The following is a 26,440-nucleotide window of genomic DNA, read 5'->3' as shown; positions in this document are numbered from 1 at the left end:
CCGTTCGGTCCTAAACCGGCGCTACTACTGCACTAAGACGAGCGCTATGAATACTGCCACTAACGAGGTCCCCACAACAAAAAAGCGCGACCACGAAAGACAACGCACGCAAAAACAAAACGCCCACCCGTATAAACTCAAACCGAAGCAAAACGCTAAAAACACGCACGAAGCTCCGTAAAATGTGACGTGGGCGGACGGCCGCACGGGGCAGCAACCAACGTTGGTGGTGGCGGTGCACTCGTCCTTGCGAGCGAACGCGGGAGGCCCCGTTTCCTTTCTAGCTCCAGAGCGCTTTCACCCTTTTGTACTGGCGTCCGCTACAACCCCTCCCCCACACACACACACACCCCCGCGTCGTCGTCAAACGGCACACGACAATGGCAACGCGGAGTGAGAGCCCAGTTCACTCAAGGCAAAAAGGATTACGGGGGTCGCCCATTATGCAGGAGAAAGACCAGCTCCGCTCCTATTTTTAAAAGAGCGGCGGCCGACCGCCTTCTTCAAGAGCAAGAGAGGGGGGCACAGCGCTTTTCGGCATCGCTCGCAGTCGCCGTTCGGTGCACCAGTCACTCGTCGTCACGGCAGAAACCCTTTCCCCGGCGTTCCCATTTCGAGCAAAAACAACCCGACCGCAGCGAATGCGGTTCGTCGGTTCCAGTATAGCGGACGAACGACACCCCCCTCTCTCTCTTGGAGGACCGACGCACGCAGGCGAGTTCTTTCGGCCGTGAAGGGAGAGAGTGACCAAAAACTCGCCCGGTTAGGAGAGGGAAAAAAACGCCAAAATATCTAGCAAGTGGGCGACAACGCCGCACACACTCGCCCGGCCAAGAAGGGGCCGCCGAGAAAGTGACGGCATCCTGCCGAAAGTGCGGTGTAAGGAAACGTTTTGCTCCTGCCCGACCCCCCCCCCCCCCCCTTTCTTTTTTTATTCCTCCTTTAACCCCTGAGGAGATCCCCGAAAAATTTTCCACTATGGACAGGAGGGACCTGGGAGTGGCTGGCGTGTGTAAATGTTGCTTCTTCAATGGGGAACTGCCAAGAGGAACGTTTTCTTTTTTTTTTTTAACAAGTCCGGCGCTTAACGGAAACCCAACCTGTTGGTTAAGGAGGGCGACCAGGAAATAACTGCCTACGTGGAAACCTGTTCGTTCCTGATCGGCGATTGTTGCGTTCGGTTTTATGGTGTATATGTTTCTTCTGGTGTTATAGAAGCCTAACATATTCAAATGTTGCAGTATTTATTTGAAACTTGGGGTTCTTTGAGGAACGCAAATGCTCAAGAATCAATAAGTGCATCAATCAATCAAGCGCGAGCCAACAGGAAGGTTAACAGGGTGAAATGGGTGCATTCATAGAAAAAAAGCAATCTCAAGTCTTGTGCACGCCAAAATGCTGATCAGTGACAATATTTTGTTGCTAGCAAGCTCCAGTTTCACCCAGTGATTATCAAGTAATGCGTGAAATGCGCTGAAGTTGATAGCAAGCATGGAACGTGCCAGCCTTGGACCCGTCGACTTCTACCAAAGGTCATCTTCTACCAAAACAAGAACCGATTTACAAAAGAAATATAGCAATACACAATTAAGGATTACACGGCAGTAGAATGGAAGATGACGAATCGTTATCTTCTGCTCTCAATCAAGCAAACCCTCTAAAGCGAGCATCATTTTCTTCCTCCGAGCTTAAAAATGCACAATGCCTGAGACTGAAGCCTGAATGCACTGAAGAAAAAAAAAATGTCATCCATAAAAAACAACTGGGTGGGTGGCTGCGAGAGGGTACGCCTCAGCCAAATTAATCCGCCCCAGAACAATCACCTGACGCCACAGGACGACTCATACATTCATTCCTGAGCTGAGCCTAGTTTTCGGGGGCAGGGAAGAGTGAAGTAATCCGAAAGAGTTTCGTCCACTGTGCGTGCACCCAGATGCCATCCTTGGAAACTCTTATAGAGGGGGTGACGACAACTCAGTAGGGTCAGCAAGACTGGGTGGCTGGCTGGCCTTTTTCAGCAGCATAACACCCAGACCGAAGTGGTTGTTCAATTGTGTCAGCGATCATGAGGGGGTGAGGCAGGCCAGCTATGAATTGGTAACTGGCTAAACCTTTCCTTCCAAACTGTCTCGTGCCTGGGGTGCAGATCCCGCTTATTATGGAAGTAGCTGGGAGTGAAGGGTCTTGAACTACTGCCCCTAATTTGGAAGGCACACCGTTGGAAGCAAGGAAACCATTTACGGTAGGGTATTCATTGTATGGTTTCCTTATTAGTGCCAACTTTGCAGGATAAGCCTGAACAGATCTACAACCAGTGCGACATAAAGCAGGAAGCAAGCAGCATCTCCACGTCCAAACAACCTGCCACAACATTACGGGCAAAATCACAGTACAGCCTCGGGAAATGAAGCATTTGTCAAAAGAATCTCGAAACATCACACTTCACAACATGTAACACTATGCTCTGAAGATGCTATATATGAGATGCTTATGCCGAGAAAACAGTGGCAAAGGAATGAAGAAAAGCGCTCAGAGAACATAAAAAACCATCATGGTGTGTACAAACAGCAGCTATGCAGACACTAAAAAAAGAACATAGGGAAGGAAAAGTACTAAACCAGCCTGTGGTAAATGCAAAGAAAAACCACACACTTCCCATTCCTTACAGGCAAAAGCACTATGCGTGCTAGCTAAGCACTCGTGGTTTGATGCTTTTCCAGCAATTTCCGAACAAAAGGGAAAGCTATCGAAAGGATCTCAAGCACTTGGCTCCCGATAGATCGAGACAAGTCACAATGGCATGATTTACTCGTGCAAAGAAGGCCAAAAGGACCAGGGGCGCCTTGATCCCAACGCCTCCAATGACGATAAGACAGTGCCAAGATGTTTTTAAAAAGAAAAAGGATGTCCCAGCACAAATGCCGCCCCGTAAGCAATAAGAGCCGGTGCCGCTTTCATGTGAACTGAACACAAAACGTACAAAATGTAGAACACAGATGTTGAAAGACTATGACCACACTAATAAACTCGCCCTGGCATAACGAATTCAGCATCAGCCAGGCGAGCCGGGAATCGAGTGATTATTCGACTGCTGAGGTCAAAACAATTCATCAATTATGCACACAAGGAACCTTCATCAATGACTGTGCTGTGCTTGCTAATCCTATCATTTTCAGAGAAACACCACAGGAATGAGCTTTGTCACTTGATATAGAAGGGTGCAAAACTGTCCGCACATAACCATTAGGCATGGTCTGCTACATTTGCTCTACCTTCTGCAGTGTCCCTCTTGGCACTGCGAGTTTTCAGCGCAAATTTCCCGCTATAATCACAAGCAGCAGTCTGCAGAAGATCGCCTCTGCCATTACCGAGTTGTAACAAGAGGACGGGTCCGACGAGGAAGCTGTTAATTCTGGTACCATGCAGCGTGCACTCCATGCAGTGTACACTCCCTATAGTGCCTAGTGCTGCTTGTGTAATGCCGCAAGCTTCTAAGTCAAGGCGAAACTGCAAGTGCGCATATGCTGCTCAAGATACAATTAAACTGCAAGTGCACAGACAGGTACCAGGCCGTAGGCCGGCACAGCAACTCCAATTAAGCCGAATAAGGTGACACATGCCATTAGCAGTTCATTGAAGCAAGCACAGTGCTTTGCAGCCACTGACTGCTCTGCATTGCTCAAAAGTCGAACTGCAGTCTGCACCAGGGACCTGTTGTTTGGATATGTCCGCAGACCCAAAATGCATGGGCAACAGCCAGTGCATTCCAACCCTCCAGAAAACAAGCAACCCAAAATAAGCACTTCCTGTAGCATAATTCTTCTCAGTGTCTAAACGAGGCTTACTGAGGCAGCTACAAGAATCACAATAGCACCTCTGCGCAGCTGGGGCTAGTCTGCCAAACTGACCTCAATTTTATGGTTTTTCATGCCGATATTTTTTCCCATTATCCTGTGAGCATGAATCAATTCGGCTCTGCTTACTTTTGCTCAATGTTCCCAAGAGCGACAAATCAATAGAGAATGGCCTAAATGCCATCAAAACTGTAGCTGCAACAGAGAAAGTGGCAGCGGCCTAGGCACGTGGCATTTTATAGCCATGATGCAACAAGCCTGCCATGCCATAGAGCAGTATCCGCAGCCCATGCCCTAGCATTTTTCACAGCTGGCACCAGCACATGCTTCACAAGCACAGTCAATGCACTCACTCCCATCCCAAGCTGTCTTCAGTGGCTTCAAACAACAGCAAAACAGTTTCCCACCGAACACCCATCACATGAAGACCGTGTTCCCCCAACGCACAGGGAAAGACTGTGCCAAGCCAGCTATGCGGCCGGCCCTCAAACATCCGCTCAATGCAGCCGTTCTATAAGCAACAGCACAGACGCACCCTAACGTAAGGAAAGCAGTCAGATGAATAAGCCAAATGTGCTCCGGCGCTCACCTTATTCCACGGCTGTCCATGGAAGTCCTCCGTAATGCACAACCTCCTTGCTGCGGAACTAGGAAGCTCGGCCTTTAACATAGGGGAAGCCTGCGAGCACAGGTCACACAAGGTCAGGTCGCACTAATAGTTTTCGAGCAAAACATTCTAGACACAAAAAACCACACGAACTGCTATTGCTACACTGCAAAGCACTGCGAATATACACACACCAATTCTATTATTGGAATGTGAAAAGACATTAAATATTTTCGCACAGACTAGAAATAGACCAAGAATGACAGCGTCCTACCCATGCACATGCCAACGCTGATACAAAACACTGGGTAGTATGACTGAAGCTACAGGACACCACAGTCAATTGCAATGCAGTGGAAATTTCAGTATTCTTTCAACATGCAAGCTACACAGAGAGACATTCAAGAAACCTGAAACAAAGTATTTAGTCCCTCAAAAGTAACACAGTAGCTTAGTGAAACAGTTATAAGTGCCTTCTCTTCCCAGCAGTCCAAGTTACTGCAGTTACAACATTAGCATGTGTTGATAGATGGAGCGAGTGCTTGTGACATACCACAATATGTTAGTAGTATGCTAGCTGTTCAATACCCATTTACATATAAACAGCCCTCAAACATAAAGCATGAGATATGATGCAGAGCACCATCTGCAAATCTGCATAAATGATAAAATGCCCTACCAGAGAAAAAGCCTCGCATTAAAACACTGCCCCCATGGGCAGCTTAAAAAACTAGGCGACGGCACACATTTGCTACTTACTATCCAAAACAACCAACAATGCACCCAACACAATCTGAACTGCACAAGGGGCCAAGTCGACCGCAGCTAAATCGAAAGTCTGCCCATTTCACTCATGCTGCAACAGCTTTACGTGCATTGTAAGCATCAAATGCACCACCTTCAGGCAACACTAACAAATGAAATGAGAATTACGGATTGCACAGCTAAGAGATTCACTTTACGGGCAACAGCGCAAAAGACGTGGAGGGAAGGTGAGGAAACGCAGGGCAAGAGCATCAGAGATTCAGTACAGTTCAAGACGAGCCTAAATGTGGAAAGCCATATAGAGGCATAAAGCTCCTTTCTGCGCCGCCAAAGTGGATTAATGCACTTGCATAGCATCCCACTGAAGCTGGAATATCAGCTGCAGACTCTGAAGCGCAGGCCTAACCCCACAGCCAACCACTTAATCAGGACACATCAACATCTACGACATAAGAACCAATGCACAGTAGGACGAGCTCCACGGCAAGCCACAACAATGTAGAGTGTAGCATACATGTAAGGCTATATCTGTAGACTTAGCCTGTGTCAACTGACTGTCTACCACAGCTCATTTTTGTAAGACTTGACTAAATACACGAAAATTGCTCAGTATTTATTCCATACTTTTGTGCTGCCACTTCAAACAGAGAAAGTGCGCATCACTGGGTCAATAAGCATGCAATTAACTGCCTTCACACTGCTTTAAATTTACTTGTCTTCCCAACGCCCACATTTAGATGTTTCCTCTCGGTATGACATCGCAAAGCATGCATTAAAGACCATATCAATCCAGGTGACACACCACTACGAAGCTCTACATGAAGCCCACAGCATGCTTTGGCAACTGTTCCCGTCATTTCTCATGGTGTAGGATCATTAAAAAAAAGCAGTGCTCACATATACATTTCCTTTCTGCCTAAGGCATGAAGAAAAGTACTGGCAATGGTGCAATGTCAGCATGTTATGTGGAAGCATGCAACCAGAGCAACGACATGGTGAAACTGCCAGAACACTGCACGCATTTTCTCAATGTGAAAAAAGGCATATGACAAGCATAAAATGAGGGAAAAACCGATAAATGTAAGCGGCATTCCTGACCTGAAGTAGCATATGTTGACTGATATACGCCATTTCATTTAGATTTCGCCGTCATTAGAAAAGAAAAACGCAATGACACCGCTGCATTCATCTCGACACAACATTACAAAGTGTTGTGGCACCCCATTCAGCGAAGCAAGTTTGAAGCAAAATACAAAACTGCGCACGCGAGCGTTCGACGTTACACACACGAACACATTCGCACAGAAACACATTCAAACACTTCATGCTCAACCAGGGTCAAATCACGCGCAGCAATACGAAGAAAAAAAAGAAAGAAAACACGAGACACTGGCACACAAAATCGTAGTATATTGCACGCACGGCAGAGACGTGTAAAACGTTATCATGCAGTGACATTGCTCCTCACAGCAATCCCAGCAACGATACAAAACGTGCACTCGCGTACGCTAATTTTGTCACATCGTAAGAAGAAGAAATGAGCGCGATTTTCGAGCACAACCGAGAGATAAACACAGCCGGCAGACGTCGAGCCTTGCGTAGTACATACAGCAAGGTAACGGGCAGCACGGAGGAAGACAAAGCGGCCGCCGGCCGGATCAAGTTTACGCGGCTCATCTATACGGAACGAGAACGCCGCCCGAACCTCCTCCTCCGCGCCTCGACGAACAACACAGGCGCACGATAGTGCGAGTCGGGCGACTGACATCGGCCCGTGTGAGCGTGCTATTTCTCCGGCTTTTTCCGATCCTCGCTGGCAAACACACACACACGCGGACGTGACCCGTTCCGGCAGTTGGCTCTCCTGGCAAGGCACGTATTTTAGGGACGGGTCGGCGCCCCTCAAGGCGCGCTGGCAATGCCCGGCGTGCTCGAAGCGGCGGGTGGCGAACAGGGAAAAGACTAGAAAGAGTTAAAAGGAATGCTCGCTCGCAGAATGCAGGGCCACGACAGCTGCTGTCCGCTCGGGGAACATGCGACGGCGCGACAAACGTCGAAAGCGGACAGCAGCAAACTCGCATCGACCCGTCCGATAGCGCACGCAGCGGACCAACCTGGAGCTGGCTCGGGAGCGGTAGGGGGGAACATTCACGGCCCGCTATCGGCTCCTGCTCACTATCTGCCCCCGGTGGTGCGCGCCGAGAGAGGAGCGACAAACCACGAGAGGTTACGTAAACGGCGACCCGCCATGAAGGACGAACGGAATACGACGGTGCATATCGGCGGCGGCCGAGCCCCGCCGGGAACTCCAACGAGCGCGGCACACGGGTCAAAACACCTCCCACAAAAGAGCAAAAACCTGCGGCACGACGGACAAATCCCCGTCGCCCGAGAAATAAACAGATTTTCTTGAAACGCTACAAAGGACAGCTGTGAGGGGCAAAGGCGTGCTGCTACTACGGAGTGTGCGACAGGGATCTCTCCGTCCGGACAGCCGGACGGACGGAGAGACATTTTCAGCTACTCACGCAACACATCAGCCGGCGATGGACGAGCCGTGGCAGCGCGGCGAAACGATGCCCCGTTGCTGGCCAAAAATGTCAGCGCGCATCAGGCGCGATACGTGGTTGCGAGCGGAGGAGACGGCACACAAAACCTGTAATAGGCTTAGTCTGTCCAGCACGCGACTAGGCGCTGGCGGAAGCGCCGTGTCGCCACGGAAACCACACAGGGTGACGGGCACGAGCTACGAAATCATTTCCTGCAGCGTAATCTCGAGGCATGTTCCTCAAGCGCCAAGTCAGAAGGTGGGGGGGTTACCTTTTGTATCTCGAAGCAGTCTACATTTTCCTTTACAAGCCGCCATCATAAAAGCAGCACACAAACGTAAACATTTATTTTTCGCCAACCCTCTCAGCTCAACTAAAAAAATATTTGAATAACAAATAAAACAACCTCATATTATATAATAGAGCGTTTTTACTTCAAATAACAATATATTGCACTTAAACTCAACATTTTTTTTCTGCGGGATGAATGTTTGCATAGAAACGGAGCAAAAAAGTAAAGAAACTAGCCTGGCAGGTATGTTTTGGCCGTGGATTGCGTGGAAGCTTTCGGATTTGTGCGGATTTGCGTGAGTTTTTACGCGTTTTGTTAGTGGAGAACGTCGCAAAAGTGTTTCCTTCGTAGACTGCTTTGAGATCCGAGTGAACCTGCTGCGCCACGACGTGGAGAAAGCCCGGGCCATGCGCGCCGCAATAGCGACCTAAATAAAGGCCAGCGGAGGTAGTACGTTGCGTCCTATTGCACCGTCTGTTTGTTTGTTTTTCGTTGTTTGCCTTGTTATTTCTCAGTTTATTCTTAGGCACTTAAATGAGGCATGAATTGTGGTGCAAGTCTCGTTCGCACTTGGCATGCTGGGGCCGCGACCCCAAGCACGTTAAAAAAGTAACGGCAGTTGGGCAGATCGTATGTGTTTTGCAGCGTTGCTCTATTACCTGGATGAGAAAAAGAGATTCTTAAAGTGCACTTGCCGCGTGCGTGCTTCAAAACAAATCCTTTGCGTGATAAATATGCCGCGGCCGTCGCTTTTGTTACTATAACAGCTGGGCGTATGCAACGTCTTCTCGGTCACGTGTCCTACTTGGCAGCGGTGCATTTCGCAGCAGGGAGTCGGCGTTGGTGACATATTTATCACAGCGTATCGCGCAAACTGTCCTCCGTCGCTGCCTTTTTAAAAAGCTTGCCTTACGGCCAGGCCAGGCACCGCCGTGCGATTGGTGTGCTAGCGTGGTATCCGAGATTATGCAGACGCGCCGCTCAAATATATCTTTAAATATCTGTGCTTCTTTAGTGGCACGAAATACGGAGGCCGTGTCCTGCTTTTCAAGCGCTAAACGTACGCACATGTTGCACAACTGCCAACGCGGCACTCTTGCTCAAGTTTATCCGTGCCCAAAATTGGAATAGGTGTTGGTGTCGCCCCACTGAAACCACTCAGCGATTGGCACAAAAGCTAACTCTGAAGAAATGCATGAATGCATGCAAATATGTGATCTAGTGAACAAAAGCGTGAGGGTATTCAAGAAGTGAAACTTGATATTCAGCGTATGAGTGCTTCGCAATCTGAGAAGCGAACAATACGCTGCAGCTTTTTAACGAATGAGAGTACTGTGTGCGTTTATAACGTGTCATCCGCAAATGCAAGCGTTCAATTCATGCTGACGTAATGCTTTCGGTGCTGTAACCAGTACTGTGCATCTAAGGCCCGGTACAAAAATTCAGGGCTATCGGCCCACTTGGAGCATTTGGAAATGGTCTTGAGTGACTGGCATTTTTTTTTATATCTGCAGAAAAGCAAGAAAACAAAATTTCTAATTCCGTTTGCAGTTGCGCACGTAGGCCGCAGACTACCGCGGAAGCTCGTTGGTTTCTCTGTCCGTCTCCACGGGGCCCACTAAGGCCATCTGTCGTCGACTCCACGCGCTTCGCAACGACGCAGAGGATAGAAGGAAGCGGGAAGGCCAGCCAGCGTTACCAGCGTCAGACATCCTCGACCTTGCTCCGTTATTGGCCGACGTCGGTCACGTGGTGCTTTGACGTCACGCCATTGCCGGCAGAGATTTCATCGTCTGTCGCGAGCTCCGAGTCCCCCTTGCATTTTTTGACAGGTTCTTCCTTTTGGCGGGGAGGAGAGCGAGCGAGCTTCCTTTATGCGTTTTTGTTTTCTTCTCTATGTTTCTTGTTAGGTGCCTTCCTTCCTCTCCGGGCCTGTTGGATGTTTGCTTTGTGATACTTTTGGCCAGGCGTTTCTCTTTTGTATCGCTTCTTTGGCTTTGTGCTCGCGTTGCCTAGCGGTAATGGCAGAAGCGAGGAGAGGATCTATATTGGGCCGTTCGGAGCAGAAGTCGGGCCGTTTTAAGTGAAGTGCGGAGTCGACAGATGGCAAACGAGAAGGCTCTTTGTTGTTTAACGGAATATACGGCTGTCCCCCTTTTCAATTTTGTCTTCTTTTTTTTGTACAGAAGCCATTTTACAGCTTCTGTCCACTGGCGCTTGCGCCATTGGATACTCATGTGCACCTGCGCGGTCCAGCTGAAGAAAAAAATGCGCCCGGAAACGCGTCGCGTAGCGCTGCAGGTCGTCAAGAGGAAGCATACGGCAAGGTCAGCCAAGGTCAAACGGTTGCTGAATGTAAAGGACGGCATTGCGTCCGTACTGGCGCCGTCGCTTGCAAACCCTCTCCGCGATACCCCCATATAGCGTTTAATGTTACCACTTCCATTAATGCGAAAACCTGTTACGCCTATCTGTCGGCTTCGCTTTGCAGCGCAGATGGGAGCGGGGCGTACGCTTTGAGAGGGCACATTATTTTACGGCTGGCTGCAGGAACTGCGAGATTGCTCACTCGACTTGAATGTCTACGAGGAAATAAGGCGCGTGCTGTGTTTCTTGCCCAACCCACGGCGATGGCATTTTGCCAGCAATTAGACGGCCGGAGTGCAAGGGCTACCTCTTTTTTTATCTTTTGTTACACGCTGCCATTAGGGATGAATTCACAAATTGGCTAACGATAAATGGCACCGCTTTTGACTCATTTCGCCGAGCCCGCCTGGCGTTTCCTTTCATTGCAGCTGCACGGCAAAAAGTAAGGGCCGGGGGGGGGGGGGGGAGGGGGGTTGCCTCTGAGCAAGTGATTGTCGTTGCTCACTAGGCCAACGTGATTCTCGTGACGTGGGAAGAGGCTAATTACTGTTAACCTACTAAGAGTGCGTGTTGTCAAATGATGAACGAACTCGGCGCTGTGCCTTTGTTATTTTGTTGTCCTCAAATAGAAGATGGCACTTCCCCTTTGCGGCGGATTGGCCAAGACACGAACGGCCGCTGCTGCTCAAAAACACCTCATGGTAGTGCAGCTGGACCCAGGAAACTGACTTCGTATTGATTTTTGTAAGATGGATAAGGAACTGAATGAAGAAATGTGGCCTCCTAACACGTAACAGCGGCATTCGTCTTCTCAGTTTGTCTCTTTTTATTTTGTAATCACCCGCTTTGAAGAAATTAATTCACTTCAACTGTTTCGAAACACCCGGTATCATCGGTTGGTGCAGCTTTCGTCAGCGCACGACGATATACCTCCTTAGAAGCAATGTAACTCGCGAGACAGCCGTCAAAAAGAAATAAAAAGAGCAGAAAACAGGAGTAAAAAAGGATAAGCATAAAATAAAAAAAGGGACACCGAGCGCACGGCAACTCCGCTTCGCCGCAGCGCTCCTGCGCCATGCGCTGCAGCAACCCACCCGCACAAAGCAAAATGAATAGCTCGGCTGGGTTCCTCCGCAGGAGGGAGGGAGGGAGAGAGGGGGGAAGAGGAGAGTAGAAAGCCGAGCCGCAGCTAGCCTAGCCACTGCCGGATATCGATCGAGTCACTCGCCCGTCGCTGTGCGTGCGTATTTAGGATCTCGCTTTTCTGGCCGCCTCTCCTTTCACTGGAGGGGGATGGGCGCGCATAGTTTCTTTGTATCCCCCTCTTTCCCCTCTCTTTTGCTTCGTATCTTTTTCGCTCGCCTCTTCTCTTTTTCTCTCTTCTTCGCTACATTGTACGCGTGCGCGCGCATAATGCCGGAACACGGAGCAGGGAAGGAGGAGAAGCCGGGGGGGGGGGGGGGGGGGGGAGAGACTCCGGGGAAGCCGGGGAAATGGAAAAGGCTTTCGGGAAACGATCGGCGTTGCTGTGCGCCAGCACAGGAGGCTGGGATGTGTGTGTATATATATATATATATATAATGTGTGTGTGCGTGTGTGTGTTGCGTGTGTATACAAGGATATATACAAATGCGCTGCCGTCTTGTCCTCCCTCTCGCCCCACATTCTCTCCCAAACTCCCCTTCGCAACAACGAGCGACGCGGCGTGCTTCACTGCGTTACCCAGTTGCCTAGCGGGGCAGCCCCCCCCCATCCCCGACTACGCTCAATGTACACACGCGTATTATGCGTTCGCCAGGAATGTCTGCCGCGCCGTTGTTCGTGATCGTGGTGCCGGTGGTCCTCGCGTTCAAATGGGGAGACTGGGAAGGAAAGGCCGGCATCGCAGGGAGGAAAGGAGAAGGCGGATCGGCGTTCGTCGCCACTCTTCTCTCCCCCCCCCTTTTCTTTCTCTCTCCCTCTGTCCTTGCGCCGCTCTTACGAAATTAGGGAGAAGCAAACGTGAACAAATGGGAAAAGGGGGAGGGGTCGGTCGCGCGTTTCTGAAAGAGATACCAAGAGTCGTGGGCGAGCGCTCTTTTGTTATACAGTGTATATATCGGGAGGGGTTGCACCGTGCGCAGTTTTGCGTGTGTTCCTTTTAAACGAACGTAAGAAGAGAAAAGGGGAGGGGGGGAATGAATCGGACGTTGGTGACGCGACGTACGCGGGCTTTAGCAAACTGTGCGCCGTATAATACGCGCACAGCAGCCGTATACATTACCTTACACCACCACCGGTTGCTGCTATACACGGCACATTTCAACACATTTGCGTGTTATTATATGCACACGCGCGCGCGCGCGGCAGGAGCTCGAATGGACGGCGCGGCGGGCACGGATTTCTGTGCTCGTCTTATAAGGAGCTGAGAGCCAAATATATACGCATATTCTCGGCGTTGAAAAGACGGCGCGACAGCACGCCGTTCATTGATGCGGTCGTCTCTTGCCGCATCCATGCTGCGGGTCGCGTCAAGTATTGAATGTCACGTGACCGTGCGAGGCTCTTGCATCATCACATACAGGGGCTCCTAGCTCACATGAACCACGACAAACAAGGAAAATTGGTAAGTATGAAGTGTACAGTAGACGTTGGCATTTATTTTTTTCACGGCGCCCATTTGATTGATTGATTAGTCTGCATTAATTAATCCAAATTAAAAATATTGATCCAAACACTCGGGTGCCAATTAGGAAGTCGCCGAGCTTAGTGAGAAGCATCCAGCGAAGTGCTGTCAAGTTTTCAACGGGGGTTGTATACCTAGTTGGTTACACTCTATGGTATGGTACGGTATGGCCTGATATAGCATGAAATGGTGTGATATAAAATTGTAAACCGTGGTATAGACCCGGGTCGTCCGGCTCAGTAACCGAGTGTGCTAACCACTGAGCCACCGCGGCAGGAGGGAGGGGGCATGGTACAGTATGGTATGATATGGTATTGTATGGTATGGTACAGTGACTTCCAGTGCACCCCGGGAAGGCGGTCCAGCCGCCTACGCTTGAAGCTGCCTCTGAGGACGCGCGCACATGTGACGTGACTAGTCGCCGATGATAACTGTGACTCAGCTATAATACTGAGGTGCATATTCTTTCGGAATCACCGGCATATGTGGTTGAGCTTAAATACTGCCACTTAAAAAAGGCCGCGTTCTCCTCCCTGCCGTTGACAACGAAACGTAAATAAAAGGTTGGTTCCCCTGGCCTTCGCAGAAGCGGCGTACGTTGAACTTTCTGCTTGCCGACCTCCGAGACATTGGCCTTTTGCAACAACTTTTATGTCTATTTTGTATGGCCACACTTGAAATGTCTCTATGCAAATTTCAGGACCATAATTTACGCATTTTTTTTACTTACTCTTTACTTTCACCACTTCCTGCACTCTAGTATAATTTTAAAAGAAAGGGAAAGAAAATCGGCGTTCCGTATAGTGCTGTATGGATGCTTGTATGACGGCATCCCTCCTCCTGCTGTCTCTCGTAATTCGCAGTTTAATTTCTTAAAATGAAATACGCCTCAGTTGCCATTAACGCGTGCGCAGTCATAAATGGAGAGAGAGAGAGAGAGAAATACTAACGCCGCCCGGTTTCTCCTATATGTCGGCATTTGCCCTGATGTCTGTGGTGGTTGACGCCAACCTGACTCCTCGCCCTCCTCGCAAACAAATTGCCTCCTTAAAACACGCGAAGTTCTAGGAGTGACTAAGATTTTAACCGAGGTTTCAACCTCCACTGTATGCTAACCTCAAGAACTCCGGTGCCACGCTTGAAAGCCTCTTCCCAGTGCTGACTGCAGCAAGTTACTATTCTTTGCTGTGGGAGTATGCCTCTGTTGCCATGAGTAACCATTCCATACATTTAGTGGTAGAAATCTGCTCCGGAACATGGGCAGCATACAAAATATAACAATGATATAAAACTATTCCGTTTAATAAGCTATTTGACTACAGGCTTGCCTGCTTTTATAAAAAAAAAAATAACGGCACGAAATGACCCTTTTTTGAGCCGCACTGTTCCTCTTGTACCATATGCCACACCCTATGCAACTATAGACCATGGAATGTTCGCATTACCCAGATGCAGAACAAACTACGGCTGTGCGATGTTAAAATATATTCTTCCGAAATGTTTGAACACCCCTCTCTATAGCAATTTAACAAAAATGACTTCTGCACTTAGGGAACTGTTTATTGACTAGGTTGTATTTTGTTACTCTGTTGATTTTTTACCTGTCATTTTTTTTTCTTTCTCTAACAATGCTTAACAATGTATAGTGACTCTCATGTGTAACTGTGTCTGCTAATGCTGCCAACTTCTACGGGTGACGAAGCTTGTCAAGCGGTCATTGCAAACCGCTTTTTTTTTCGTCACCCACAGTTTTTGTAAGACAAAAGCTGAAATAAACTTGACTTGACATATCCTGTCCCTAAATGGGAGAGTGGTAGATGACAGCTTACTCCCTTATATATGCGTATTCGTGTGTAGAGCGTATTTACCTTCGTTCCAGTGACGCTCGCGCAAATTGACCGTTGGATAAACTAATAAAGAAGACGGTGTCAGATAAAGCCGTGAAAAAAAAAAAAAACGACGAGAGTCGCGGGTCCTTTTATACTCGAAGATTTCAGTCACGCCAAATTAATTCGGCACACTTTTTTTTCCTCTCCTTTTCTCCCACACTGTCCCTCCGTGACCGTGCCATTCTGACGGATATTGTCTCTCCCCTTCGGCCCAGCATCGCGCCAGGCATCCACGCGGCACTGAGCGCGTGACGCGTGTGGTGCATTAGCCTTACGACACGTTGTGCTGCAGCGCAGACTCGGACACACGCAGTCTGGCGCGCCTCGCTCAGATGCGCACTGTGTCGTCATATTCCTCGCAGACGGACCGTGCCACGCAGGCGTTATGTTGTCTCCCGAGTGGCATCGTGGCTAATTTGCGTGCAGCGCAGTGAAGCCGCGACAGCGACTCGTCTGCGCACTCCGTGTCACAGCTTGCTCGTTGTGGCTGATTTGCGTGCAGCGCAGTGAAGCCGCGACAGCGACTCGTCTGCGCACTCCGTGTCACAGCTTGCTCGCCCCTCACAGACATCACAGGCCGCACACCACCACACACTGCACCGTACCATACCGCCCCACACCGCACCACGTACCACACGCCGCACCGCACCGCACCCATACTGAACTATGTCCCTTGCTAGCGTCCCTCACAGACCGCGTGTAGTTATGGAGCAGCAAATGCCCACATACTGTACCGCACAACACAAACCGCACCGCACCACACAGAACTGTTTACCTTGCTGGCAGTGGAAACATCCACCTCGGGGTGCTGGATTCTATCGCTAATAAGGCCCAGTGCCCGCCAACGGGGTTTTACGATGGCCACAAGGTTTTCCACGGCCTGTTGCTCGGCTTCTCTGAAGTGAAATGCTTGGCAAACGGGGTCATTGACCTACTTCGTGGGGACAGGAAATGCGCTCGCCACGGTTTTCTTTGGCCGTTCGTCATCGTGCGTACGAAGCGCTTCTCGGCGACAGCTTCCGCAACGTGTGTCGTTATTCTCAACGCGCTCGCGTGCCAATCGCACCTGCAGGCTTGGAAGTCCACGCCTCGAGCTCGTATTCGTAGCTTCCACTTTCCGCCGCTAACAAGTTGGAAACGAATACCGCTGCAGCTCCGTTCGCAGGCCTATGCGTTTAAGCAGGGCGTTTCATTTTTTTTTTTTTTTTTTACAGCGAAGCTGTATACAAGGATATTTTTCTATGCGTTTAAGCAGGGCGTTTCATTTTTTTTTTTTTAGAGCGAAGCTGTATACAAGGATATTTTTCTATGCGTTTAAGCAGGGCGTTTCATTTTTTTTTTTTTACAGCGAAGCTGTATACAAGGATATTTTTCTATGCGTTTAAGCAGGGCGTTTCATTTTTTTTTTTTTACAGCGAAGCTGTATACAAGGATATTTTCGTGTCGTCGGCGTCGTCAGCAAAAAACGCCAGGCTAAAAATCGAATGCTACTCCGAGTGGAAAAGTACCCAACGGCATAAACAGAAATAAAAAATAAAAGGTAAAATAAATTATAAACAAAAATAAAATACATTAAAATAAATAAAATGTAATGTAAAATTAAAGATTTAAAAAGAGAAGAAAAATAAAAATAAAATGAAAAATGAAAGAAATATATAAAGGTGAATCTCCTTTGAAAACAGGCATACAACATACAGCTAACCCGCCGCGGTGGCTCAGTGGTTAGGGCGCTCGACTACTGATCCGGAGTTCCCGGGTTCGAACCCGACCGCGGCGGCTGCGTTTTTATGGAGGAAAAACGCTAAGGCGCCCGTGTGCTGTGCGATGTCAGTGCACGTTCAAGATCCCCAGGTGGTCGAAATTATTCCGGAGCCCTCCACTACGGGTACCTCTTTCTTTCTTCTTTCACTCCCTGCTTTATCCCTTCCCATACGACGCGGTTCAGGTGTCCAACGATATATGAGACAGATACTGCGCCATTTCCTTTCCCCCCAAAAAAACAATTATTATTATTATTCAGCATACAGCTCAGTACTCATTTGCATTATGAAAAAACAAAACAAGCATCAAATCTAAATGATGGATGATGAGGCGCGTGTGAGCAATCGGGAACACCTTTTCAATGCAACTCAACCAACCACCATTCATGGTTCAAGCGCTGATTTAATCTTAGCAAAGAATATCTCTACATTTAGAACTGAAAATCTCAGTGCGTATCATACTGATCATAAAGCAGTCGTGAATGTCATTCTGAAGTAATAAATTAATTACGGCCCGAAGCTCATTCGCGGAGAGCTTTGGATCAGTTTGGGCCACCTGAGGTTCTTTGACGTGTGGCGACATCGCAAGACAAACGGTGCGGGCGTTCTTGCGTATCCGCCCTCCGTCGTCGAAGCGCGGCCGCCGCCGTTACCGCGGCATTGGAACCCGCGACCTTGGGCTCAGCATGCCGAAACGCCAAAGCCACCGCGCGGTAGGTCATTATGAAAGCAACGGCGGCGACATTCTCCTCAGTCGATCGCAGAACACCTCGGAGGACGCTGCACACAATTAGCCGAGGCCACGCGCGCGAGCTCGGGTATATGCCGTACGCTCACTCGCATCCCAGCCGCGCCCGTTTCCGTTGCCCCGAACGGCCAGGAGAGAGAACGAATTAAAAGAAAGAAATGGAAAGTAAAAACGAGCGCTGTAGGAAGAACGGAAGGGAGTTCGGCGGGAAGAAAGAGAGTGGGGGGAGGGGGGGGGGGGGGGAATTGTAGGAAGGGGGTCCGCATCTCGCAGCTCGCTTGGCGCCTCGCGTTTCCGGGTCGTTTGACTCCGCACGACGAAGGCAGGCGACCTTTTCAATGCCGAGGCGAAGCGCTGCTGCAGCGCCGACAGCGCGACCACAGCTCTCCTGTTGCTTTCACTCCCTCTCTTCTTTGTCCATTGTTTTCTTCTCTTGGTCGTCATTTGCGCGGCTGCTCGAATAACCGGCGCGCGCATGCAGGTCATTCGAGCCGCGGCCTTGGTTCCTTTTGTCTTCTTGTTTGACGCTGTTATTCCTCGTCCTTTTGCGCTTCGCGGCAGCGGGAACGGTTTTAAGAGAAGGCCAAGTCGGGCCGTCGTGACAGTGATCTGGAGGGAACGCGGAAGCTGTACAGCTCGGCGCCTGTAGACGCTAATCGGCACCGCGCACACATGCGGTAGCGGAAGATCGCGGGATATCTGTGTATTCATGAGCCCGGAATGTCGGGTCGAATAATGTCGGCCTGGCCTCGTTTGTCACCGTCTTGAGCGTTGTCGCGAGGATCGCTTCGTTAAGGTAATCGGTCTGAGCGAGTCGCCTGCTACCGACGCGAGAGCGAATAACGCATGGCTCTGATCGCATGGAAGAACAACGCGCGGAGCACTTCAGCATAATTAGCTTCGGCGACGAAGAAACTATCGCACGTTTCTTCATCCTCTGGGTTGAAACATTTCGATGTTAAAAAAATTCACAGGGACACCTTATTTCATTATGCGTTGGCAATGCGCAAACATCAGCAGCTGTTGGTGCCTTTACTGGGAGTGGTTTCACTTCCGCTCTGGTGACGTCACTTCGCTCCAGCCAATGGGAATGTTCTGGTTTGGTGACGTCATTTCCCTTCGGCCAATGGGAGAATTTTATGGCCGGCGACTCATTTTGGGCCCCATGGGGCTTCTAATGTTATTGCATCAAAATAAAGAGCTGGAAAATTCGCCTTACCCGCCGCGGTGACTCAGTGGTTAGGGCGCTCGACTACTGATCCGGAGTTCCCGGGTTCTAACCCGACCGCGGCGGCTGCGTTTTTATGGAGGAAAAACGCTAAGGCGCCCGTGTGCTGTGCGATGTCAGTGCACGTTAAAGATCCCCAGGTGGTCGAAATTATGCCGGAGCCCTCCACTACGGCACCTATTTCTCTTTCTTCTTTCACTCCCTCCTTCATACCTTCCCTTACGGCGCGGTTTAGGTGTCCAACGATATATGAGACAGATACTGCGCCACTTCCTTTCCCCCCAAAAAACCAATTATTATTATTATTAAATTCGCCACGACCGGAATGACAAGAAAAAAGGAAAAGGGGTAACACACTTTTGTATGATGTTCCTGTACAGCCTCCTTTCCTATGTTCGTATTCCAACAGCACCCTGGAATCTCACTCCTCCATCTTTCGTGGCTCCCTCTATTATAAATAAACCACATCATCTTACCCACTTCATCGACCTCGTACGAAAGATGCAGAGGTCGTTGATCGAGCGAAAGCAAAAAGAAAAAGAAATACACGTTGTGACGCACAGTCGTCCACATACCTGTCAAGAACGTGAAAACGGCGCACCGGGGAAGTATACACTTGCCTCATTTACGAGTTGGCTGTAGCGCTCGAAACCTGACCCGATTTGCATGCACATAACCTGCATCGGGCCCGCCATACAGCGACGACTGTCATAAACGCACAGCTCAGCGCGCAGTTCGAGCTTTCTGTACAAGTGCGCGGACGACGACTGCGCCAGAACTGCACAGCATCGGCAGTGCCACATCAGCCGTGTTGCGACCCCCTCCTATCGTTGTTACCGTGCACAGAGCTTCGCAATTTGCGCCGAGACATCGTTACATATGCATATACGTATTCGTTACGTATACACGTCACCGCGATTGGTCGCGGCCTAATAGCCTTACTCTTTTCCTCATCCGTCCCGTCTCCTTCTATAGATATACTGTCTTTCTATCTCGTCGCTCTATCATCTGCCCCATCTGTTTTCTCGCCTGCTTCCATCTCATCTGAATAACATACTTTTGGGTGGCATATGTTGACTCGTTTAATCGTAATTATGGTTTAATCGAACTGACGGTACGATCCCGTTAACATCGAGTGTATTAGACAGATTCTCTTTAAGATAACCCGAAAAATGACCCCCCCTTTTTTATGAATGTTGTATCCGCTTGTATGCTTCGCCTTTTCTGCAGAATTTTCATTGATGAAATCGACCAGGAATTAGTCCGTTTACTTTGTTGCACTCCTAGGGCCATAATGCAGGTCAAGACATTATTTGCTTTTCAAATTTCTGAATTTTAAATTTCTTGATTGAAATTTTCTCCTCACTCTAGATGTGTCAATAGCCACTGCATCGCAAAGATTCAAATCATATTTTTTTGCTCCGCGAAAAAAAAAAATTATAACAATGACTCGGCCTGTAGCACGACAGTAGGAACGGAATGAATGAATGATTCAGAGGAAAAATATATTATAAAACAATTTTCCGGAGATATAACTGTGAAATTGTGGCAGTAGTCATAAAATTATTTCTAATATGCTCAAAAATTTCATGCAAAAACATCAAGAAATAAAAATAAAAATTGCTGAAAGCCGCGTCCCCCGCTCCCTCCTTAATTCATACCCGGCATAATTCGAAGAAATTTTTGGACCGCATCGAGCTCGAAATGTCAAGAAGAGCAGCAGACTGTATAACGTTTAGTAATGCTTATCTGGGCTAGTTAATGCGGCACCTGGCACATATGGTGTTCGTGTAGGCGGAAGCTACAGCATCATCCCACACAGGAAACAGCTGACAGGATGATGAGCTCTCCTCATGTGACATATTGCACGTGTCTCGTAATAATTTCAATGTAGTTACGTTTTTCTTGATGTTTTATTTGGGTTAATTTCAGCGTTTATTCAACAGAAGATCGGAGCATTTAATTAGTCGTTAGTCTGTCTTGTGCCTCGTCCTCTACCCTGATATCTGTCCTACGTCTGCGCGTTTCAGTACATGGCAGCAACATTCAGAAGCCCAACTTCGAGGGTAAACTTCCAGCATTAGACCTGTCCTTCGCTTGCGTGAAGCTCAAAACACAGGCTTCAGCTGGCGGAAGCCGCGAGGTTGACCTTTAATGCGCTCGTATACTTAGCTGCGCCTATTTCTTGCGTGCGGGGATGGAGCTCATAATAGGCATCTTTCAAAGCTCCACACAAGAAAGGAACAATTCGTTTTCACTGCCCATGCTTCTTTTCGCGCTACGATGATTCATCGTCTGTGTATCCTCGTGTCCTGCAGCTGCGCCGCAATTCTCCGCTCGTCGGCGGTGGGGAGAACGTCACTTGATTCCCCTCGAGCTAACAAAAAACAGCTGACATAACGTCGGCTCTCTCGCAATGCGCAGAGTACGTGCGGTGAAGCCGACTGCCTGGACGCTTAAAAGGACACTGCACTGCCATCGTACCCGAGCGGTATATTTATTTCGCCAACATTTCTACGTTAAGCACGCAAGAGTCGTCTGACGGGCAGCACGACTTAACCAACGTACAAGAATTCACCAAACGCCCTTTACAGGAAGTGGCGTCACTTCCTTTCAACACAGCAGACTATCCATGTAAAGGCTATCCATGTAAAGAGAAACAACACGCGCAGTGATAGAATTAAATTCCTGCAGGATAGAAGAAATACGCGCACGCGCTGTCTCTGGCAGGTTAAACCACGCAAGGCTCAATAATACCCTAAGCTAACCTCTGACCTGTGTTGGCCTTTAGTCATACACTACAGTGCACAGACAAGTCGACAGGTAGATGAGGGTCCATCTGAGAATTATTTGCTGCTGGCGGTGCACATGGTGCGGTATGTACGGCAACCTTAGTTATGGTAGAGAATTTTAACATAGCGCCGTACCCGACTAGAGGTCGGTCTGCCGTACCGACGCATAGCTCGATCTAGAACCGTCGGCACTCACCTACAGCACCGACAGAGGGGTAATCGTACCCTCGCGAAGGAGGAAGGGTCCACGGCCACACATCGCATTCATCTGTCTATAAGGCAAGACAAATACTATATGAAGCATTTTGCATGAAGTCTGAGAAGGAAGGCACTTGCGTAAGCGGCCCTTCGGTAGCGCTGACGAAGCGAGAGATTAACTTTTTAAGGAACTGAAAAGACTGCATCCTCTATTCATGCCTGTCAGCAGAACAAGATTAGACGACTCATCTCCAGGAAGCTACTTGTTTTTGTGTCCCTTCTTTTTTCATCTTAACAGTTCATATAAAACGAATTTCCCCCGCAATAAAATCACTTGATAGTTTGCGCCCTGTCTGTATCTGTCGTTCTTGTCTGTGTAAACCACGAGTATCGCGATAACAATGTCGAAGACAAATACCTCATTCGCTCTTTTTCTGTGTCGTGTCTACCGGACTAAGATTCGATTTCCCTGAATTATACAGCGCATTAGAGCTAGCTGGCTAGCTCGCCCGCACGCACGCATTCACGAAAACTAAGTCAATAAATAAAAAAAAGAGAAACTTCCGCCCTGCGGCTCCCGAGCCCTTTCTTCGATTTTCGTCGGCTATACGCACAGAGAGAGGGAACACAATATAACTTTCGGCCTTAGCTGCAACTGCGGAGCGCCGAAGAAAGGGAATAAGTAAACAAATAAAAAAACTCCAATGACGGCGAAAGAATAGCAGCGCAAGACAACGCGGCGATTCACCGACAACACGACGCTTCTCGGAAGTGCCGCTACCTGCCGACGGTGTCAACGAACCGCGGGCGACCTCTTTCTTCTCTCTCTCTCTCTCTTTGTCTCCTCCTCTCGCTTCCCCTCCTCCTCCTCCCGTTTGAGCAACGCGTGCACTTGACTGCGTCTCCCTCTCTGCTGCTTGCGTGTGTCCGCGGGTGTGTGCATGCGTGTTCGCTGAAAAAGAAAAAAACAGCAGACGAATTTTTTTTCTTCTCCTGGCTCATTTCACAATGACACACAAAGGCAGGATGCATTTCTTCCTATCCGAAATTTTTGCCAGTTCTTTCTTTTTGTTCTGCCTTTGGTTCTCTATGTAGACAGATCCGCTCCGACCGCGTGTTCCCGACCATTAAAACTCGGCCGTCTGCGCATATGCCATGCACACAAAAGATAAACGAAGGCCTCCACTTCGATGATGCGGCGGCGTTCATTCCGCACAAGGTGGGAGGGGGTATGGAAAGGGGGAGGGGGGGGGGGGGTCGCTGACCCGCGCGCAGATTTACAAAGACAGTGCTTTGACGAAACACCGCCGCCCACGCGTGCGTGTCGCGGCCGTTTTAATATCCGCGCGCGACAACTGACGACCCCTAAAGAAACAACTCAATAGAAAAAAAATAAAGCACACAGAGCGAGATGGAGAGTGAGACGTGAACCGCATACGGATCAAGAAAGAAAGAATCCGGTCATCCATCAGGGGGCGAAGCGAGCACAGTTGAAGCTCACGAGCTTGGAGATTATGTACATTATAAGGGCAAGCGAAAGGTCGCCCCCCTTACGTGCGCATGAACGACATTTAACGGGTGCCAATGCGCGCACGAACACACGCGGTCGAAGGACAAAATATCGTGCGCTGGCGGGGACGTAATACTCGACTGCTCCGTACACCATATCTGCCTGCTCTGCTTCGCCGCTCGCTTTAAGGCGAAAGCCTTTATTTATAGGCTCATGACTCGCCAGCGCGGATGTTCGCAGAAAAGTGTCACACTATAGCTGTCAACCAAACTGATGACGCCATCAATGGTGTATTATGGCGCAGCTATATAATGCGCTAACTATGCATAGTTAATTAGTAATTAGCAAAGGAGTAAATTAGTAATTAGTTTATCAATAGCAATAGTAGCGGTTGGTGTAGTATGTCGTAACTCGGACCTCAGTACATGATAAAGCACTGCGCTGAGCAATTGTGTCGTCTTTAATCAACATCATCACCACACATCAGCGACACAAGCAGTAACACCGCGCTAAAGGCTTTCGCTAACCGCACTTTAGGCCAACAAAGTGCCCTGTTGAATTTGTATTCTTTCTTATTTACTTGGGTTGTTAAGTATATTTTGTTTTCTTTTTTACGTTTTTTTTTAAATCTTTCGCGGGCTATTTAGTCTCTTTTCCCGTGTGCACCTAACTATACATACCGTCAGCGTTATGTATCTCTGGACGCATGTGCAGTAAGTACATCGCGTATGCGACTCCTCCTTCAAACAAAAAAAAAATGAAGTAATAGACGCAGGTCGACGCATTGTTCTGTATATGACCGGAAAGCGAACGTGAAACATATGGCAAGCAGCTGACGCGCATCGCAGGAAAAGAAACGAAAACAAAGAAGTGCGCCTGGCACTAAAAACGAAAAAAAATGGTAAAGCCAGCAAATCGAGATAAAAAAATTAACCAATGTGAAATGAGAGCTCGCGCGTGGCGCGTGTTATTTTGGACCGTTGTTATTTCGGACCGCGAGCAAAAAAAAAAAGTTCGCGGAGGAGATGAAATGAAGCAAACAATGCAAAAGGTACCGGGTAAAAAAAAAAACTGAAAGAGAAAATAAATACGAACCGGGAAGGAGCGCGCTATTCGTCAAATGTCGCGGGGCACTGTACTGGATACCGCGACTCCGCCCCGTGACCCACCGATCATATGTCGGGGAAAAGATGTTCGTATACGGGGGGCAAAAGGGACAGAAGTTCGAGCTGTATGGTATACACGTACATCATTCGTTGTCTCCTGTTAATGGCGAAATGGCATTTGAAGGACGTTCGTGTTTTCTTTTTCCTTTCTACATTACACGAGCAGTTGCTTGCGACACGAGCGAATCACCTGCCGTATGAACGTTCTACGTCGACAATCCCTGCTACGCACACCTGCGAACGAACTCTCTCGGCAAATTTGAAATCAAAAAAGAACCTCCGTTTTCGCACCAACCTAGCAGCAGCGGGAAATTTCGGCACAAGCGGAACTTCGGTAAAAAGCAACGACACTGCGAAGCATTTCAACATTTCGAGACACCCGGCTCGCACGGGGTGAAGGACCTTTCTTTGTTTACGGTTTGTTCGATTACGGCCTGCGCCGCCCGTTCGTCTTTCCGTCCTTCCATCCGTTTGTTTGCCTGTTTGCTTATTTGTTTGTCTGAAATATATTTTTTTCAATTTTCTTCTCTTTGCGCTGTACATATGCGCGCCATCGGTATCTGCAGTTGCTACGGCGAAGAACGCATTAACACTGCGGCTGCCCGATCGATTCCCGGAGACATTTGCGGCCTGTTTTTCGAAGGGACACGTTATGTGCCGATGACGTCACCAGAATAAACGACGAAGGGATTAAAGGGGAAGCTCCAAGTCAGAACAGGAGATGAAAAGGGGGGGGGGGGGGGGTTGCATACGGTAATAACCAACTTTTTTTCCGTTTCCTTGTGCGCCTTTCCGCGTGCCGCTAGATGTCATCAACTGAAAAATGCAACACAGGCGTAACAGATAAGCGGCGGTCTGTCATGTCAAGGCTACTGAAGATAACCTGGAGTGATGTAGTGACCCGGTGATAATTGATGTTGGTACATAGGTGTGATACACAGAGGACAACCAACTATTGTTCTCAATAAATATCGATTCTGTGGCTTTCTGCCTACGACGGCGCTTGTGCGGCGGTGATAATTGATGTTGGTACATATGTGTGATACACAGAGGACAACCAACTATTGTTCTCAATAAATATCGATTCTGTGGCTTTCTGGCTACGACGGCGCTTGTGCGGCGGTGAAAGACCAATTTATTGGCGCGAAAATTGGATTCCAAACTTATTCCGCCTCTCCATTAAATCTCATGACGTCATCGCCGAAAATGACTCCGTGATCACAGGTTATGGGTGTGCAGCCCATGGCCTCTGAGATCAGCGAATAAACCGGTTTCTACGCACGCAGTTTACTTCCATAATCAGCTGGTGTTGCCGCCACCTGTGTTTCGTTTTGTGACCCTTTCTAACTTATAAACATCCTGTTTTCGGCGAGAGTCTTATCTACGTGATTAAAACTGGGTACCCTATCGATAGATATCTAATAGCTCCGGCCCTCGGTCACCCCTGATGAAGGAGCCGAGTCGGCTTCGAAACGTTGGGTTAAAATTAAAATTTTTGGTTAGAGATACACAGTTCATTATAAGTCTTCAAACCCAACCAGACAGGCAAATCTGTCGAAATGGTTAGTTTTCAACCTATCGATAGAGGACAACTTCCGTGTCGCTTTACATTGAAGACAAGTTAAGGTCGGCCCGCTGTAGCAGTGTATGGGAAGGATTTCCATAGCCTATTACGGGAAAGCTACGCGACCCGTAAGAGTGCACAGGTGGTGGTCTCCCATATTAACTGCAACTGGCAGAATACGGTCGGAGCTTGCTGCACGAAGTGCTTACAGTCCGGAGGTACTAGAACATATCTACACTCAGCTGTGAATCGAATGAGCATAGAGTCCCCCGCAGAGTCTCCCCTTTACAAAAGCTTCAACAGACAGTGCCTATGGAATGTCTGAATAAGTTTCCATCAGGACTCCGTGATCCGTGCCGCAGAGTCTCCCCTTTACAAAAGCTTCAACAGACAGTGCCTATGGAATGTCTGAATAAGTTTCCATCAGGACTCCGTGATCCGTGCCGCAGAGTCTCCCCTTTACAAAAGCTTCACAGACAGTGCCTA

The 26,440-nt window shown here is 48.8% G+C and overlaps 2 protein-coding genes across 12 annotated transcripts in view; one reads left to right on the top strand and one right to left on the bottom strand.

The window, feature by feature from the left end:
* LOC144120974 (uncharacterized) overlaps positions 1-8,112 on the bottom strand; it is a 59,687-nt gene extending 51,575 nt beyond the window's left edge. For 4 of the 9 annotated variants that reach the window (XM_077653822.1, XM_077653827.1, XM_077653829.1 and 1 more), the window contains exons 1-2: positions 7,755-8,112; positions 4,444-4,533 (exon numbers count right to left, since the gene is read on the bottom strand). In XM_077653822.1, the coding sequence (XP_077509948.1) occupies positions 4,444-4,463 (20 nt within the window). In that variant the 5' untranslated portion in view covers positions 4,464-4,533; positions 7,755-8,112. Of the gene's footprint in view, positions 1-4,443; positions 4,534-6,804; positions 6,824-7,754 lie in introns of those variants that run through there. The other 5 variants (XM_077653823.1, XM_077653828.1, XM_077653830.1 and 2 more) reach the window with 2 other exon arrangements.
* A 149-nt stretch (positions 8,113-8,261) lies between these two features.
* The window catches only part of LOC144120972 (tectonic-like complex member MKS1), an 86,424-nt gene continuing 68,245 nt past the window's right edge, over positions 8,262-26,440 (top strand). For 2 of the 3 annotated variants that reach the window (XM_077653812.1, XM_077653810.1), the window contains exon 1: positions 8,262-8,514. The gene's annotated coding sequence lies outside the window, so the exon portion shown is untranslated. The remainder of the gene's footprint in view (positions 8,515-26,440) is intronic. The other variant, XM_077653811.1, reaches the window with a different exon arrangement.

This window comes from Amblyomma americanum, chromosome 2 (assembly GCF_052857255.1).
Source record: "Amblyomma americanum isolate KBUSLIRL-KWMA chromosome 2, ASM5285725v1, whole genome shotgun sequence".
Taxonomy (NCBI): Eukaryota; Metazoa; Arthropoda; class Arachnida; order Ixodida; family Ixodidae; genus Amblyomma; species Amblyomma americanum.
The sequence above is the reverse complement of the archived record's forward strand: the minus strand, read 5'-3'. Positions and strand labels throughout refer to the sequence as shown.